This window comes from Gadus macrocephalus, chromosome 13 (genome assembly GCF_031168955.1).
Source record: "Gadus macrocephalus chromosome 13, ASM3116895v1".
NCBI lineage: Eukaryota > Metazoa > Chordata > Actinopteri > Gadiformes > Gadidae > Gadus > Gadus macrocephalus.
This window is the reverse complement of record NC_082394.1, coordinates 6,194,280-6,207,958: the sequence shown is the minus strand read 5'-3', so window position 1 is coordinate 6,207,958 and position 13,679 is coordinate 6,194,280. Positions and strand designations below refer to the sequence as shown.

The window sequence follows — 13,679 nt, the reverse complement described above, 5'->3', positions numbered from 1 at the left end:
ATTTGAAGATAGCCTACTTTATTTTTATTTTTATATAATGATGAAAGGACCAAGTAAGTCTGAATAACTAATAACTTAACGGCTAATAGGCTTACAGCATCACTATGGAATTGCAAACCCTTCACTCGCCACACATAACGTGACTAGAAAGGTTTTCCTGATATGACATGAAGAGGCTTAGCCTACCCTTAAGGTCAGGCACGAGTCCACAAAGCCAGGATATTTAGCTGGGTGCAGTCAGAAATAGGCCTAGATGTCTTAAATCTTCACCTTTGTAACACATCGATAGCAGTCTTGAAATTGGCCTCGTCATGCCTTTCTGCTTCTTATTCCGACCTGAACGTGACTGACGTTGCCGCAGGACGGCTATTGCTTATGATAATGATAACACTGTTCCTTTTTTGTTATGTGATTTGAGCACTTAGGCCTATAACAAAAAAACAATCGAACAAACCAATGAACCAGAATTTTGATACAGCAGCTCAATACAATCCTCCTAGATCCATGTAGCATTACAATTATTATGTTCATGCCAGGATGTGTATCAGAGTAAGTTTCAAACAAAACAAATATGCATGTGCACCTTTAAACGACCTAGATTGAAAAGGATCTTAAAATTTGACCTCTTTTTAATATTATTATTATCCTCAATTAGTTGGATTAATCCAGTATCATTACACGTGTTTTTATCATATGGTTAGTTTAACATATGCCTACCAACGTGGCATTGCATTATTCATTTTTCGCTGCTTCAAGCACAGTATCGATTATTGAGTACCACTAGATGGCGCTGTTGCCTCGGTAATTTTGTTCACAGGCTGTGGCGTCGACTTTATTATCTGTTTATGTTTCGGCATCAGGCAATTTTATTTTTTACAAAATAAATCGTACGGATTTTAAATGAATGGCTTTTTATTAGGCAGTAATGGGAGAACACATCTTTGCTTTTTAGTAGCGCTACATGCATTGAACATCAGGAAAGCACAAGAGTCGACAATAATCCGGAAATCTGAAGTAGTATTCGTAATGAATTAAATCGTTCTCTGGAATTATATGGGAGGGGTCAAAATCACAAAGGCCCACATTAAAAATGAATACCTCAATTAGAAAGCAATTGCAGCTAACTGCCTTACGCAATGGGACAAGCCCACAAACACTTACACACACACAGACACACACACACACACACACACATACGCGCACACACACACACACACACACACACACACACACACACACACACACACACACACACACACACACACACACACACACACACACACACACACACACACACACACAAACACAGCTCCCCCTCCCCTTGGTTTGACACTAGACACACACACACACGCACACACACACACACACACACACACACACACACACACACACACACACACACACACACACACACACACACACACACACACACACACACACACACACACACACACACACACCAATCTCCACTCCCCTTGGTTTGACACACACACACACACACACACCAAACACACCTGGCAGTAATTTCCCAAACATGCCAACAATTTCCAGTGAACTGGATGTCCCGTAGCTTCCCAGAGGGGCTCCGGGACGTTTGTGGGTCGCTGCGACAGCATCTGACAAAGGCATGTCTAGGGTAGATCCTTCTTCTCACGTGTCCTCTGCATGGCCGGCCCTCCTATTCATAGACCGCGAGGAGCCAATGCTACAAGAAAAGCATTATCTTTGTGTTCTTTATATATCAGACGAAAGAGTGACGACTGGACAGAAATACAATGCTTTTGGACAGAGTGGCAGATACAACAAGACTCTTCCATCTGTCAGGAAAACATGAGTGAAGGCCGGCCCATGTCACTAAAATAAAGATGTTGGTGACTAAGTTGACTAAATTATTCACAGACTGGTCTTGTATGACTCTGTCCATACCTTTGTGTTACGATGTGGGCTCGGTGCAGGAGATGAGATGAGGAAGAATACTTGCTGCAGTGAAATAATATTTAAATATTTCTAATAATAATTATAGCTTGCAGCTCTCTTGACAACAGGGGGAGGTGGGGGGGGGGGATTTAATTCTCGTTTAGTTCCTGTATCTACAACACTTTGTCCTTGAAATAACTAAGGATGGTAGCATCAAAGGAGAAAGTTACTTACTGATTGAATGTAAGGAAGAATCTAAGCTTTTAATTGCCTTGGAAACAGGTCTAAGCGTGAGGCCATTTCTATCTCCTTACATTGTCACACTTTCTAGTTGCCAATTTGAGTCATGCATCTCAACGGTCACCATGGAAACTGTATTGTGCCCTATGTCAGTCTACACAGGTCGGTTTGTTTGTTGTTGGCCCTGGTATGTTTCATGTGAATGCCTCATGTGCGAGTGTGCAAGAGAGGAGCTCTCAAATGGAATTAATGTTTGTCTGGTCCTCTCTATTCACTTGCTACGGACATCGTTTCCTTTCCATCAGTCATCGATTGAACAGAAACCCCATGGGACAGACTCGGGGTGTGGGGCAGGTGTGTGTTAGGAGAAAAGGCACAGAGAGCGTCCACCTCGTGACACGTGGAACGATGGCAGCGGTACAAACAGCTTTTCGCTTTTCCTTTATTGTTCAAGGTTAACAAATATAGAACTGGAAATAGGTGGACTGTCAAATTTCTGCATGAAAAAAAAGCAAAACAACAACATAAAAGTCACAAGAGCAGGACCAGATGACCACAATGCAGAACCGCATATGGTCCATAAATATGGGGCTGTCACCCAGGAGAATGTGCTTATTTAGCTTACAGACAGACACAAACACACACGCACACATGGTGCTAGGAGGTAGCTTAGGCGACTGTGTTTGATATTGGACGTGAACTCTTCCCGAAGGCTATGTTTGGTGTGTGGGGAGCGGGCCCCCCTGCTGTGAGCCACAGCTTGTTTCTAATTTAATTAGTGGTTGAAGAGGTGTAAACAAATAGCACAATGTTTTCTGTTCACCGATCGCTGTGCACCACGACTCAACCCAGCTCACACTGTCTACAGAAAACCTTAGTGAAACGTCTCTCGGTCTGTTTTTAAATGTAGTCGATGCTAAAAATGACTCCTTGTTCTGGTGCTAATTGGTTTCCCATCAAGAAGTGTTCCGCTGATTAATCCATCCACACGGATTGCTTTATAGGAGGGAGAACCATATTATGTAGAATTAAACATCTCAGCAGTTTTATATGAGTGTATTAGTAATCCTTACTAAACATATTATTTAATATATAAAACATTTGGTTCCCTCACATTGCTTTCTATATTTGAAAGTGGCCAGTAGCCAACAATATAAGATGATCATCTGATCCTTTAATATAGGCTACACTATTAGAAATAAAAAATAATAAGAAAATGCAAAACTATAAGATTAGCATAATATATTGAGCTAGAACTCACTTCTTTAGAAAATATGTTAAAAATATAATTGCACATTTTGATCTTTTCCGTTAACTAGTGTAGTAATATATTTGTTAGATTTGTTTTCCTTCCAAAATGATGCATGTACAATATTAATACTCATGCAGTACAGGAAACTCAACAGAGGAAAGAAAAAAGTGGATATTATTCAGAGCCTGTGTTTCCAATGGGATAAATTGAAATTGTTGTAATTTCAATTTCAAGAAATTATTCAAAACAAATAGCTTTATGTGTACATTATCCGACATACTCATATTCTAGTTTCCTCTGATGTAAGTGCACAGAACGGGAACACACCACATGGAAACATGCTCACAGTGTAATTTCTTTCTAAGCGTATATTAGTATCCATTTGGAGTTCAACATGAGGAAAGAGTATGCCTATGGATTTAGAGGGCGGAGAGAGCAATGCCATAGCTATGAATACAAGCCTGAACTTTGGGTATGGTCCATTGTTTGTACACACACACACACACACACACACACACACACACACACACTCGCACGCATGCACACACACAAACGTACACACATGCACGCACTCACACACACACACACACACACACACACACATGCACAAACGCAAACAAATACAATTAAATTAATTAAACATGAAAGTGAATAAATATCCTAAGGCCAGTTTTGAGGAAGTATTAGAAGGAAAACTATAGATAATGTATAGTATATCAACACATGCCAGTTGTCGTAGCTACGGCATGGTGTAAGCGGAAATTTACATAAAAATATTGTTATGTCTGGAGACAATATCTTCCCCGAGTCTGCACTTTTAGGTTTCAACCCTGTTGTTGTTCTCCAGGGATCCAAACACATCCTAGAGAAACTCCCAGCAGTTTGAAAAAAAAAAACGGTAATTGTTCATTCCTTTATTGTGTTGTGCAGGGTATTCTAATATAGTCTTCCGTGTATGGTCTGTACAGTACATACAGTAGACTTCGTCTGAGGTTTGTGCGCAGAGCCACAAACAACCCAAACACACATCTTCCTCGTGAGTCCAAACGTCTGAGCGGGTGTTGTAATTCCTCTGTCCTATTTCCCATTGTGCTTTATTTAGACTGTTGGCGCTTCTCCCACGTCCCCGTCCTCTCCTGCCTCAGTTGTCTTTGGAGGCGTTGGAGATCCTCCTCTCCCCCGGAAGTGGCTCCGGCTCCCCCGCCACGTGCCTCTCCCGGCCCCCCCCCGGGAGCCCCTCCACGTGGGCCATACGTTGGCCCAGCAGCCTCCTCTGAGGGCCCTCCTGGTGGCCCCCCCTCCACTGGCAGCTGGACTGAAAGCCGGACCTAGGGCTCAGTCTATGGGGGGCTCCGGCTCCGGCTCCCGCACCGCCGCCGGCGCCGGCGCCGCCGGTGTGGCGGTGGTGGTGGTGGTCCTCGTCGTCGGTGTCGGCGTCGATGAACAGGTTGATGGAGGCGTCGTGGAACGTGAAGATGCCGGCGGACGGCGGTGGCGGCGCCAGCCTCGGCAGGTTCTCGGGGCTCTTGCTGGGCGTGCGGCTGCCGGCGCTGGTGTAGACGGACACCTCCGGGCTCCGCGCCGAGGAGCCGTCCGACAGAGCCCCCCCGCCCTCCCCGCCCCGCCCCGCCGAGGGGGACGCCGAAGCGCCCGCCGCCCGGCCTTTGTGCTTGGCCCCGAGAGAGCGGCCCGTGGCGGAGAGGGCGCCGCGCTCGGCGGCCGGCGCGTGTCGCCGCACCGCCGCGCCGTGGGACACCCCGAGTTCGTTCTCCACGGTGGTCTCCAGGCCGGGGTGAGCGCTGACCCGTCCGACGGGGCTCTGGGAGAAGCGGCAGCTCTCCGGGAAGTCGGTGGCGCAGGTGATGAAGCTGTCCACGCTGGACATGCTCTTCATGTCCATCACGGGGTCCGCTGGTCGGCCCCTGGCTGCGGCGGGGATGCTGCCCATCTCCATCTCAGTCCTCTGGTGCGGGACCCTAGACAACAGCCCTTTGTCGTTGCCGTCCGGGCCCGGCCGGCGCTGGCCCTTGGCCATGCTGTTGTACATCTCCTCCAGATTCTGGGCATCTAGACGCTGTGGGCTGGAGGGCCTGGCTTTCTCCTGGAAGCTTGTCTCCAGGGTCCTGGCCAGGCTGGCGTCCGAGAGGGTTGGCTTGGATGTCTCTTTCTGGTGGCTCAGAGATACGTGGTTCTCCTGGATCTTCTTGCCTGTGTCCTCCACCGTTACATCCATGAGTTCCATGCTCTGGGCTAGAGCCTCTTTTATGTTCATAGAGACAATGCTGCCATTTCTCTTGGCTCTCTCCAAGGCCTCTCTCCTTTTGATGGCCTTCTCTTGCCTCTTCTGTTCCTTATAAAACTCTGAGAAGTTATTTACAATGATAGGAATGGGCAGGGCTATCACCAGTACTCCTGCTATACAACACAGACCCCCCACTATCTTCCCCAGGAGGGTTTTGGGGTAGATGTCTCCGTAACCCACGGTGGTCATAGTGATGGTGGCCCACCAGAAAGACGCCGGAATGCTTTTGAACTTGGTGTCGTCCTCATCCTTCTCGGCGAAGAAGACGAGACTGGAGAAGATCATGATGCCCATGGCCAGGAAGAGGATGAGCAGACCCAGCTCGTTGTAGCTCCTCCTCAGGGTGAAGCCCAGAGACTGCAGGCCAGTGGAGTGCCGGGCCAGCTTCAGGATGCGCAGGATCCGCATGATGCGGAAGATCTGCACCACCCGCCGGACATTCTGGAACTGCAGCACGCTCTTGTTGGACTCGGTGAGGAAGAGGGTGACGTAGTAGGGCAGGATGGCCAGCAGGTCGATGACGTTCAGCGGGCCCTTGAAGAACTTCCACTTGCTGGGCGAGGAGAGGAAGCGGAGCAGGTACTCCATGGTGAACCAGGCGATGCACGCCGCCTCCACGTGGGCCAGCTGGGGGTTGTCGATGACCTGGCCAAACTCATCGGTGTCCTGGAGCTCCGGGAGGGTGTTCAGAGACAAGGCGATGGTGGATAGGATGATGAAGAGGATGGAGATGATGGCCAGGATCTGAAACACAAAAATATGATATACTTGGATTAAAAAATAGATTCTTCTTATAATGCCAGAAGGATGGAGAATCTGTTCCTGTTAATTATAGGGAGGCAGGTGATGATAAGCAGAGAAGCAGACTGTAACCTCCCCCCTCCCTACACACACATACACGCAGGCACACACCGAGGCATGCACACACACTCAACCCATCACTTATTTAACCACCCACTCATACACACATTCTGAGATCCTATAATAAATGGAAGACCTATAATAAAACGCTTGCGAAGCTACAGTGAACATTGCCGGATGACAACTGCCAATCTGCTGGCCATTGATGACGTCATGTGCTACGCACAACAGTGTGGGTTGGTGTGTAACAACCAGTGTGTAGCGGGGGTATGCCGGCTGTGCTGCCCCTCTCTCCAAACCAGCATGAAATCCAGTACAAGGTCACGTTGGACACCGTGTGTCCCTGGCAAATAGAGAGTGTGATTATTTTCTGGAACCAATCAGAGGCCCTGAACCTTAATTGATCCGGACAGGCAACTGGCTCACGGAGGCCCAACTTGGCCTCGAGGGAGGGACAAGCCAGTGGGGGGAGGGGGGGGGGGGGCAGGGCTGTTTGGAGTGTGAAGTAGGTTACAGGGAGGATGGTAGTAAATGACATTGGGTGTTTTCGGAGAAGATATAACTGGTTCAGCTCAGGGGCAGGGGGGCTAAAAGCAACTGTCAAAAGTCCATCTCCCAAGGCAGGGGTGACGGATGCACTCTCAAAGACAACCCATTAGAACCACACCACAACCGAAGAGTATAACCGCACCACTGAGACGCAAGCCCAAGACGTCAATTTCAAAGTAAAAGCGTGACCCCGATGTGCAATCAAGAGATTGTGGCGTTAGTGAACAGTGGAAGTTACAGTTAAAAAAGCAATGGAGGTCGACTCAGATGCCTACGGAGCTGGAAACCATAGGCTCCTGAGCTTTGACTCCTTCAGTGTGAACCGGATCATGACTAATGCACTGTGACACAGACGTCAAGCTGGGTAAGAGTTAATGAGGATAGTGATGGTGTGGACCCCAGGTGTGATTTGATTGAAAGAGCGGAACCATGACCGTGGCTCCTCCCCCGAGAGTCTCCTCTCCAGGAATACCTCCCCCCCACTCCCCCACCACCACCACCACCACCACCACCACCACAACCACCACCACCACCACCACCACCACCACCACCACAAACACCACCACCAGAGGATAGGGGAGAGAAGGAAGGAGGGGAAAGTGAGTAGAGGAGAGTTAAGGGATGGAGAGGAGGAGAGAAAGGAAGAGGATAGGAGAACAGTGAGAAGGTGATAGGGAACAGGACACGTATTTTCAGCGTGCCTTCGTAGAGGCGCGAATGCTACAGAGATTCATAACAGAGCTTTTCATCGTCTGATTGGATCAGTGATGCTGTCGATCGTAGGGTAATAATAGTATATGTGTTGTGTAGCAGTATGGGGTTTCTGTCCATAATGTCCTGTGGTTCTCCTTACTGTCTCTCACTCTATAACTCAACCGATGCAGCACTCTGAGAGTCCATGACAAAGTACGTTATGAGAGAAAATAGAAATAGAATTAAAGAAAAGTTACAAGCTTCCTACTCTAAGCATTCTAGCCATGCACACATGCAAGCATGCACCCCCCCACACACACACACACACACACACGCACGCACGCACGCACGCACGCACGCACACACACACACACACACACACACACACACACACACACACACACACACACACACACACACACACACACACACACACACACACACACACACACACACACACACACACACACACACACACACACAAACATACACACACACACACACACACCTTTTGCCTAATTAGCCCCAAGCCTACCAGGAGGCAGGAAAGTGAATATTTAATACCCTTAGGAAGTACATGTTATCCCTATGTCCTGGAAAAGGGATGTGTGTGTGTGTGTGTGTGTGTGTGTGTGTGTGTGTGTGTGTGTGTGTGTGTGTGTGTGTGTGTGTGTGTTTGTGTGTGTGTGCAGCAGCACCTGTAAGCCTGAACTGCCAAAAGAGTAACCTAGTTTTTGTCCAAGGTGAATTCTGCTGCCTACTGAATAATAAGAGGCTGGCATGTTGTAATAATAACGAAATTGAGGCTTGTAATATACCGTGTGTGGTCTCCCATGTTCCAGATAAAAAAGAGTGTTGCAACATGTTTGTCATTTTGTTATAGGATCCTTTGCCTCTTGCTTTAAGAGTCGTGGTGCTGATGTTCATGGTTATTCATTTGGATATATTTAGTTTGTTTCATTAAATGGGCAATTTGTGATGGTCCACATGATTGACACTGACCGTTTATGATTTTCTAATCAATTCTGGACATGGCGCAGTAATTGCCTCCGATAACGCTCCCATCCTCAACATCCTCACCAGCAACACACAACATTTTAAGAGCATTTAGCTAACCCCCCCCCCCCCCCCCCCCCCTCCCCATGGTTACAACAACGCTTCTAGGATGAGGTGACTCATGGCGACACTACAACACGGTTTCAGAAGAGAGAAAAATGCTGCAAAACACAAAGAGCAGCGAGCAGCACTGCTTAATGGCAGCACAACCGGCTGAAGGACACCTGCAGATGGATCTATTAGGTGTGCGATGGGAAGATGGAGCTGCTGAATAATTCAGAGTGAGAGAACATTTCAGTGAAAAAAGAAAAAGACACTTCCCGAGGAGAGGATGGAGGAGAAGAGATTTGTGAACGAGGAGTCAGGGCTCTGACCTGAGACATGACAAATGGCTCTTACAAGGGCTGGGTGAGAACACGGCGTGACAGATAAATTGGCACCCGGTCGAGTTTGTGATGATGTTTTCGTTTTCAAGCCAGCATCTGTGGTAACTTTTCCTCGGCCTTCCTTAAAGAGCCCACTCACTCGGGCGAGTTCCTTCATCCGTGTGGCACATTGTTAACTCCGGTTCCACTTGTGCGCCCGACACGTCTGAAAATGGCGTCTTTGTATCCCACTTCTTAAGTCTTCTTCATTATTGATTGTGATTTTAAAGTTTGTCTGCAAAAAACCGTCCCAATAGTTGTGCTAGTGATTTCCTAGTTTGTCCATAAAGCTCGAAACAACCGGCCTTCTTCATCGGAGCGATTCGTGGGGCCTTTCGCTCTCTTATGTACTGCAGTGGGACTATTAATAGCACACTTCGGTGAAGTTGCAATTAGACAACAGTCGGGAGCTGTATAGCGACCATAAACCCTTCCTCCCGTGGGAACATCAGCTCTCCTGGAAGGTGGTGGTTCAGACTTCAGGGGTGTACCCTGAGGCCCATACTCTCTCTCCCCGTGTTCTTCCTAACGTATCGTGATGCGCTCTGCACGTTGCCAGAAGGCACCCGGAGACAGGGAGGGCCGAGGGGGGCGGGTGCAGCAAGCGGCGCCAAGGCTGGACAGACACAGACAGGAAGCTGTGTTTGGGGGTTTCTGCAGTGGAAAATATAGTCAAGAAGAGAAGGAGGTGGAGGGGGGGGGGGGGGGGAGGGGGGGGATCTACCGGGACAGCAGGTACCCAGCGGAGGCCCACCGCACCAAACTGTGACATAATAGACCCACGGTGTGGCTCACTGCAGTCTGCAGCACACACACACATACTCTGCAGCCGACACACTCGCCTGACGAAAAAGCCCTGGAAATATATTCATATAAGGGTGAAACGTATCAGCTGCCTTGCATCGTTGTTTACTCATGCAGGCCTATATTGTTGTTTGAAAAAAAAGCTGTGTCCGGACCGTGACACAGTGGCGGCGCTATTTCCAACTCGTCTGCAGAGTTTCACCTTGCGCTGCATCCGTTTCTGTCCCGTGTCAGAGCCCTCCGACCGGACCGCAGGGCTATTCCTGACCTCCAAATCAGCCCCAGCGCCTCTCTGCTTTGGCAAGAGACAAGGTGATGGATTGCCCGGCTCACGCAACCACACAGTTTCCTCTGTGGGTGGGAAAAGGGGAGTGTGTGTGTGTGTGTGTGTGTGTTTACTGTACGCATATGTCTGGATGTCTGTGTGTGGCACATTAAGTCTGCATAATAGTCCCATCTTGTTTTCCCTTTCACAAGTCATTAAAGATGGGCGCGGGCAGTGCATCACAGCACTTAAAAGACACGCTAATTGTGAGATGCAATGTGGATGTTTTAATGGTTTCCAAAGCTCTATTGCCAGTTGTTGATTCTCAGAGGCGAGACCTTGGCAGGGTTGTTATGCAGTCGGCCCTAGCGCTGGTGCATTCACGCTTTTGTAGTTGATCAGTGGGTGCAGTTCAGTTTCAACTTCTCCGACAGACCCAGCTCATCGCTGCTTCCCTGGGATACTGTGAGAAGAAAATGTTAAAGGTACATATAAAAAAAACCTTGCATATTAAGGGATAAGACAGATAGGGCAACGAGAACGTATATGACACTATATATATATATATATATATATATATATATATATATATATATATATGTATATATAGATATGTAAATAGATATACTGTAGTGTTTGTACCTGTGTATGTAAGAGAGAGTGTAAGCAACCGACCAAGAAAGAGAGAGAGAGAGAGAGAGAGAGAGAGAGAGAGAGAGAGAGAGAGAGAGAGAGAGAGAGAGAGAGAGAGAGAGAGAGAGAGAGAGAGAGAGCTGCTACACATGTCATTACAGTCGCCCTGCATGCCAAGTCCTTGTAAAAAAAACATCTGGGTACCCTGCCCCTGCCATCAGCCCTGCTACCATATGTGAGTGGGAGGACCCATTTGGCCCAGCTTTAGCCACCAGCTTTATTTTGGAGTTCATTCAGGTCATCCAGTGTCCTAACATATCCGTTGTCCGTCTCCGTCTCGAAAAATACACATTCAAGCATCTTGTCTTCAGAGGCCTCAACCGACCAACAATATACTAGGAGAAACAAGTTCAGCCCACAGCTGAATGTGAGTCTTATTGGAACGTGGTGTGAGTGTGTGTGCCGTCTCTTCCCCAGCGTGTCAGCCCCTCGTGTAGGAGAGTGAGAAGAGGCAGGCAGCCTGCCATGGAAACCCCTCAGCAGGCTGCGGGGAGGACTCTCCTCCTCCAGGCGATGGAGGTAGCAGACCGAAATGCGTGGTGGATCCTCACTAATGTAATAAAGCCCGTCGTCTCTGATCCCCAGGAGAGTCTGTGGGTGTTTGTGTGGAACAAGGCCGAACCGGTTGGCTTGCTGTACTCTCTGCTTTCACACGGCAGCATACTGTGTACACGGCGCTCCGGGCCCACTTATTGCCATCGAATAACAAGTCAACCAAAACATCCCGCCACCTTTCTCTATTGAAGGGGACAAAGGCTACATTTAAAGGGGTTGCAGGTGAGCTATTACTTGAGGGTGATTTGTTAGAAATGGCACAGCAATCCGTTTGAGTGAATTGTGCAGTGAGAATATCTGTTCCTCGATGAATGCACATGCCTCGGTATGAGCAAATTTAGATTTTAAGCCGTCCCCTCTTATTTCTGACCAACAGGGGCATCTCTTCCCTGATTGGTTCAGGGTATATCCCTTTCCGGTTAGTCCCAGGTGCATGAAATGCAACACTGCTATGTTAGAGATACGTAGGGAGGGAGGGAGAACAGAGGGAGTTTTTTTTTTTGGCAGTTTCGTTTCTAAATCTTGCTCCCTTCTGCTCTTTTCCGTTCTCTCTTTTAGAACTCTCGAATCTTACCGTCAACCACTTTGATTATAAAAACAGGCTGACTTTTGGCTGGAGAATCTGTACAAATGATTGTCTGAATATAGATGGCATGAGAAACATCTTCCTGCAGTTTGTCTTATGTGTTTATTTGTGTCTTCCATCATTCTTTCTTCTGTTTTCTTTCTCTTTCGGGTAAATCATCAGTTGGGGATTATGCCTAGTTTACATCTGATTACATTTCATGGCCCACACACGAACCAAATCGAACCAACATTTTTTCTCCTCACATTCTGGAAGAGAGCCCTGTTCACTTGTCCAGCCATGTTTAGTCTACATGTGTCTAAAACCTTGGCCTGAATCTTGATACCTGCGGTCGCAGAAAACAGGGAAGATGCCTTTAACTATCTGGTGTCCACCGACAGATAATTAAAGTTTACTAATGCGTATCTCTCCCGCTCTCTGTCTCTCAGTCTCTCAGTCCTCTCTGTCTCTGTCTCTGTCTCTCTCTCTCTCCCCCCCCCCCCCCCCCTCTCTCTCTCTCTCTCTCTCTCTCTCTCTCTCCCGCTCTCTGTCTCTCAGTCTCTCAGTCTCTCTGTCTCTGTCTCTGTCTCTCTCTCTCTCCCCCCCCCCCCCCCTCTCTCTCTCTCTCTCTCGCTCTCTCTGGCAGCCAAGCTCGCTCTCCCGGTCACGACAGTGTTTACCATTCAGGCCGTGTCACTCGACTCCCGGGACACGGTAGGGTGTCATCCTCACGTAGAGAGGGTTAGCCCGGGGCGCTCGCTTCGGGGCCACCCTCTGGAATAGGAGAGGACACCCCCAAAGCCCCCCCCCCCCCCCCCCACACACACACACACACACTCAACAGCGACACGACCCTACCTGCGTAACCATCATTTTGAATGCTAGGATCCATTTAAGTTTGTCTCCTCCTTTCAATGCCGCCGAAGTGATTACGAATTCAAACATCCAACCTGAAGCTGAGGAAGGGGTAAAATCAGATCTGGTACAACTGGAGCTAGAAATATACCTACAATTTACGCCATTTGGTGGACGCTTTTATCTGGTGCCTTACAATACAGCGAATGAATACGTATGTCCAGCTAACCCTTACACAGATACCTCCACGCCAGATGATGTAAGCTACACAGTTCTAGGTTATATAACTTTGTTGCGAGCGCCGTTATTATATCATGTTTTTTGGGGTATTCTTGTCTACATTTCGAGCCTTTGAGGACGGCTACACTCAGATGAACTCCTAGCATAGTCTCTGCTCGGCTTCTTTTCAAAAGTGCTATAATTAGAGCTGTGAGACAGACGACAGTCTGTCACAGTCCCACCCTCTCATGTGCACCTGTGAAACTGTGAAAGCATCGGAACTAAAAATTACCCAAGTATCCCCCCCCCCCCCCCCGCCCCCCTTCCCTCATTCACTGTCGCTATGGCAACCCATCACCCGTTCACCAGATATGAACACAGAGAGGTGGAGTTCTGGCAGTGCACAGTACAGCTCAGCCGTTCCCCCG

The 13,679-nt window shown here is 48.2% G+C and overlaps 1 protein-coding gene across 1 annotated transcript in view; it reads right to left on the bottom strand.

The window, feature by feature from the left end:
• Positions 1–3,644: 3,644 nt before the first annotated feature.
• The window catches only part of LOC132470687 (potassium voltage-gated channel subfamily B member 1-like), a 33,015-nt gene continuing 22,980 nt past the window's right edge, over positions 3,645–13,679 (bottom strand). Inside the window, exon 3 of the mRNA XM_060069492.1 lies at positions 3,645–6,455. Within this exon, the coding sequence (XP_059925475.1) occupies positions 4,551–6,455 (1,905 nt within the window). The 3' untranslated portion in view covers positions 3,645–4,550. The remainder of the gene's footprint in view (positions 6,456–13,679) is intronic.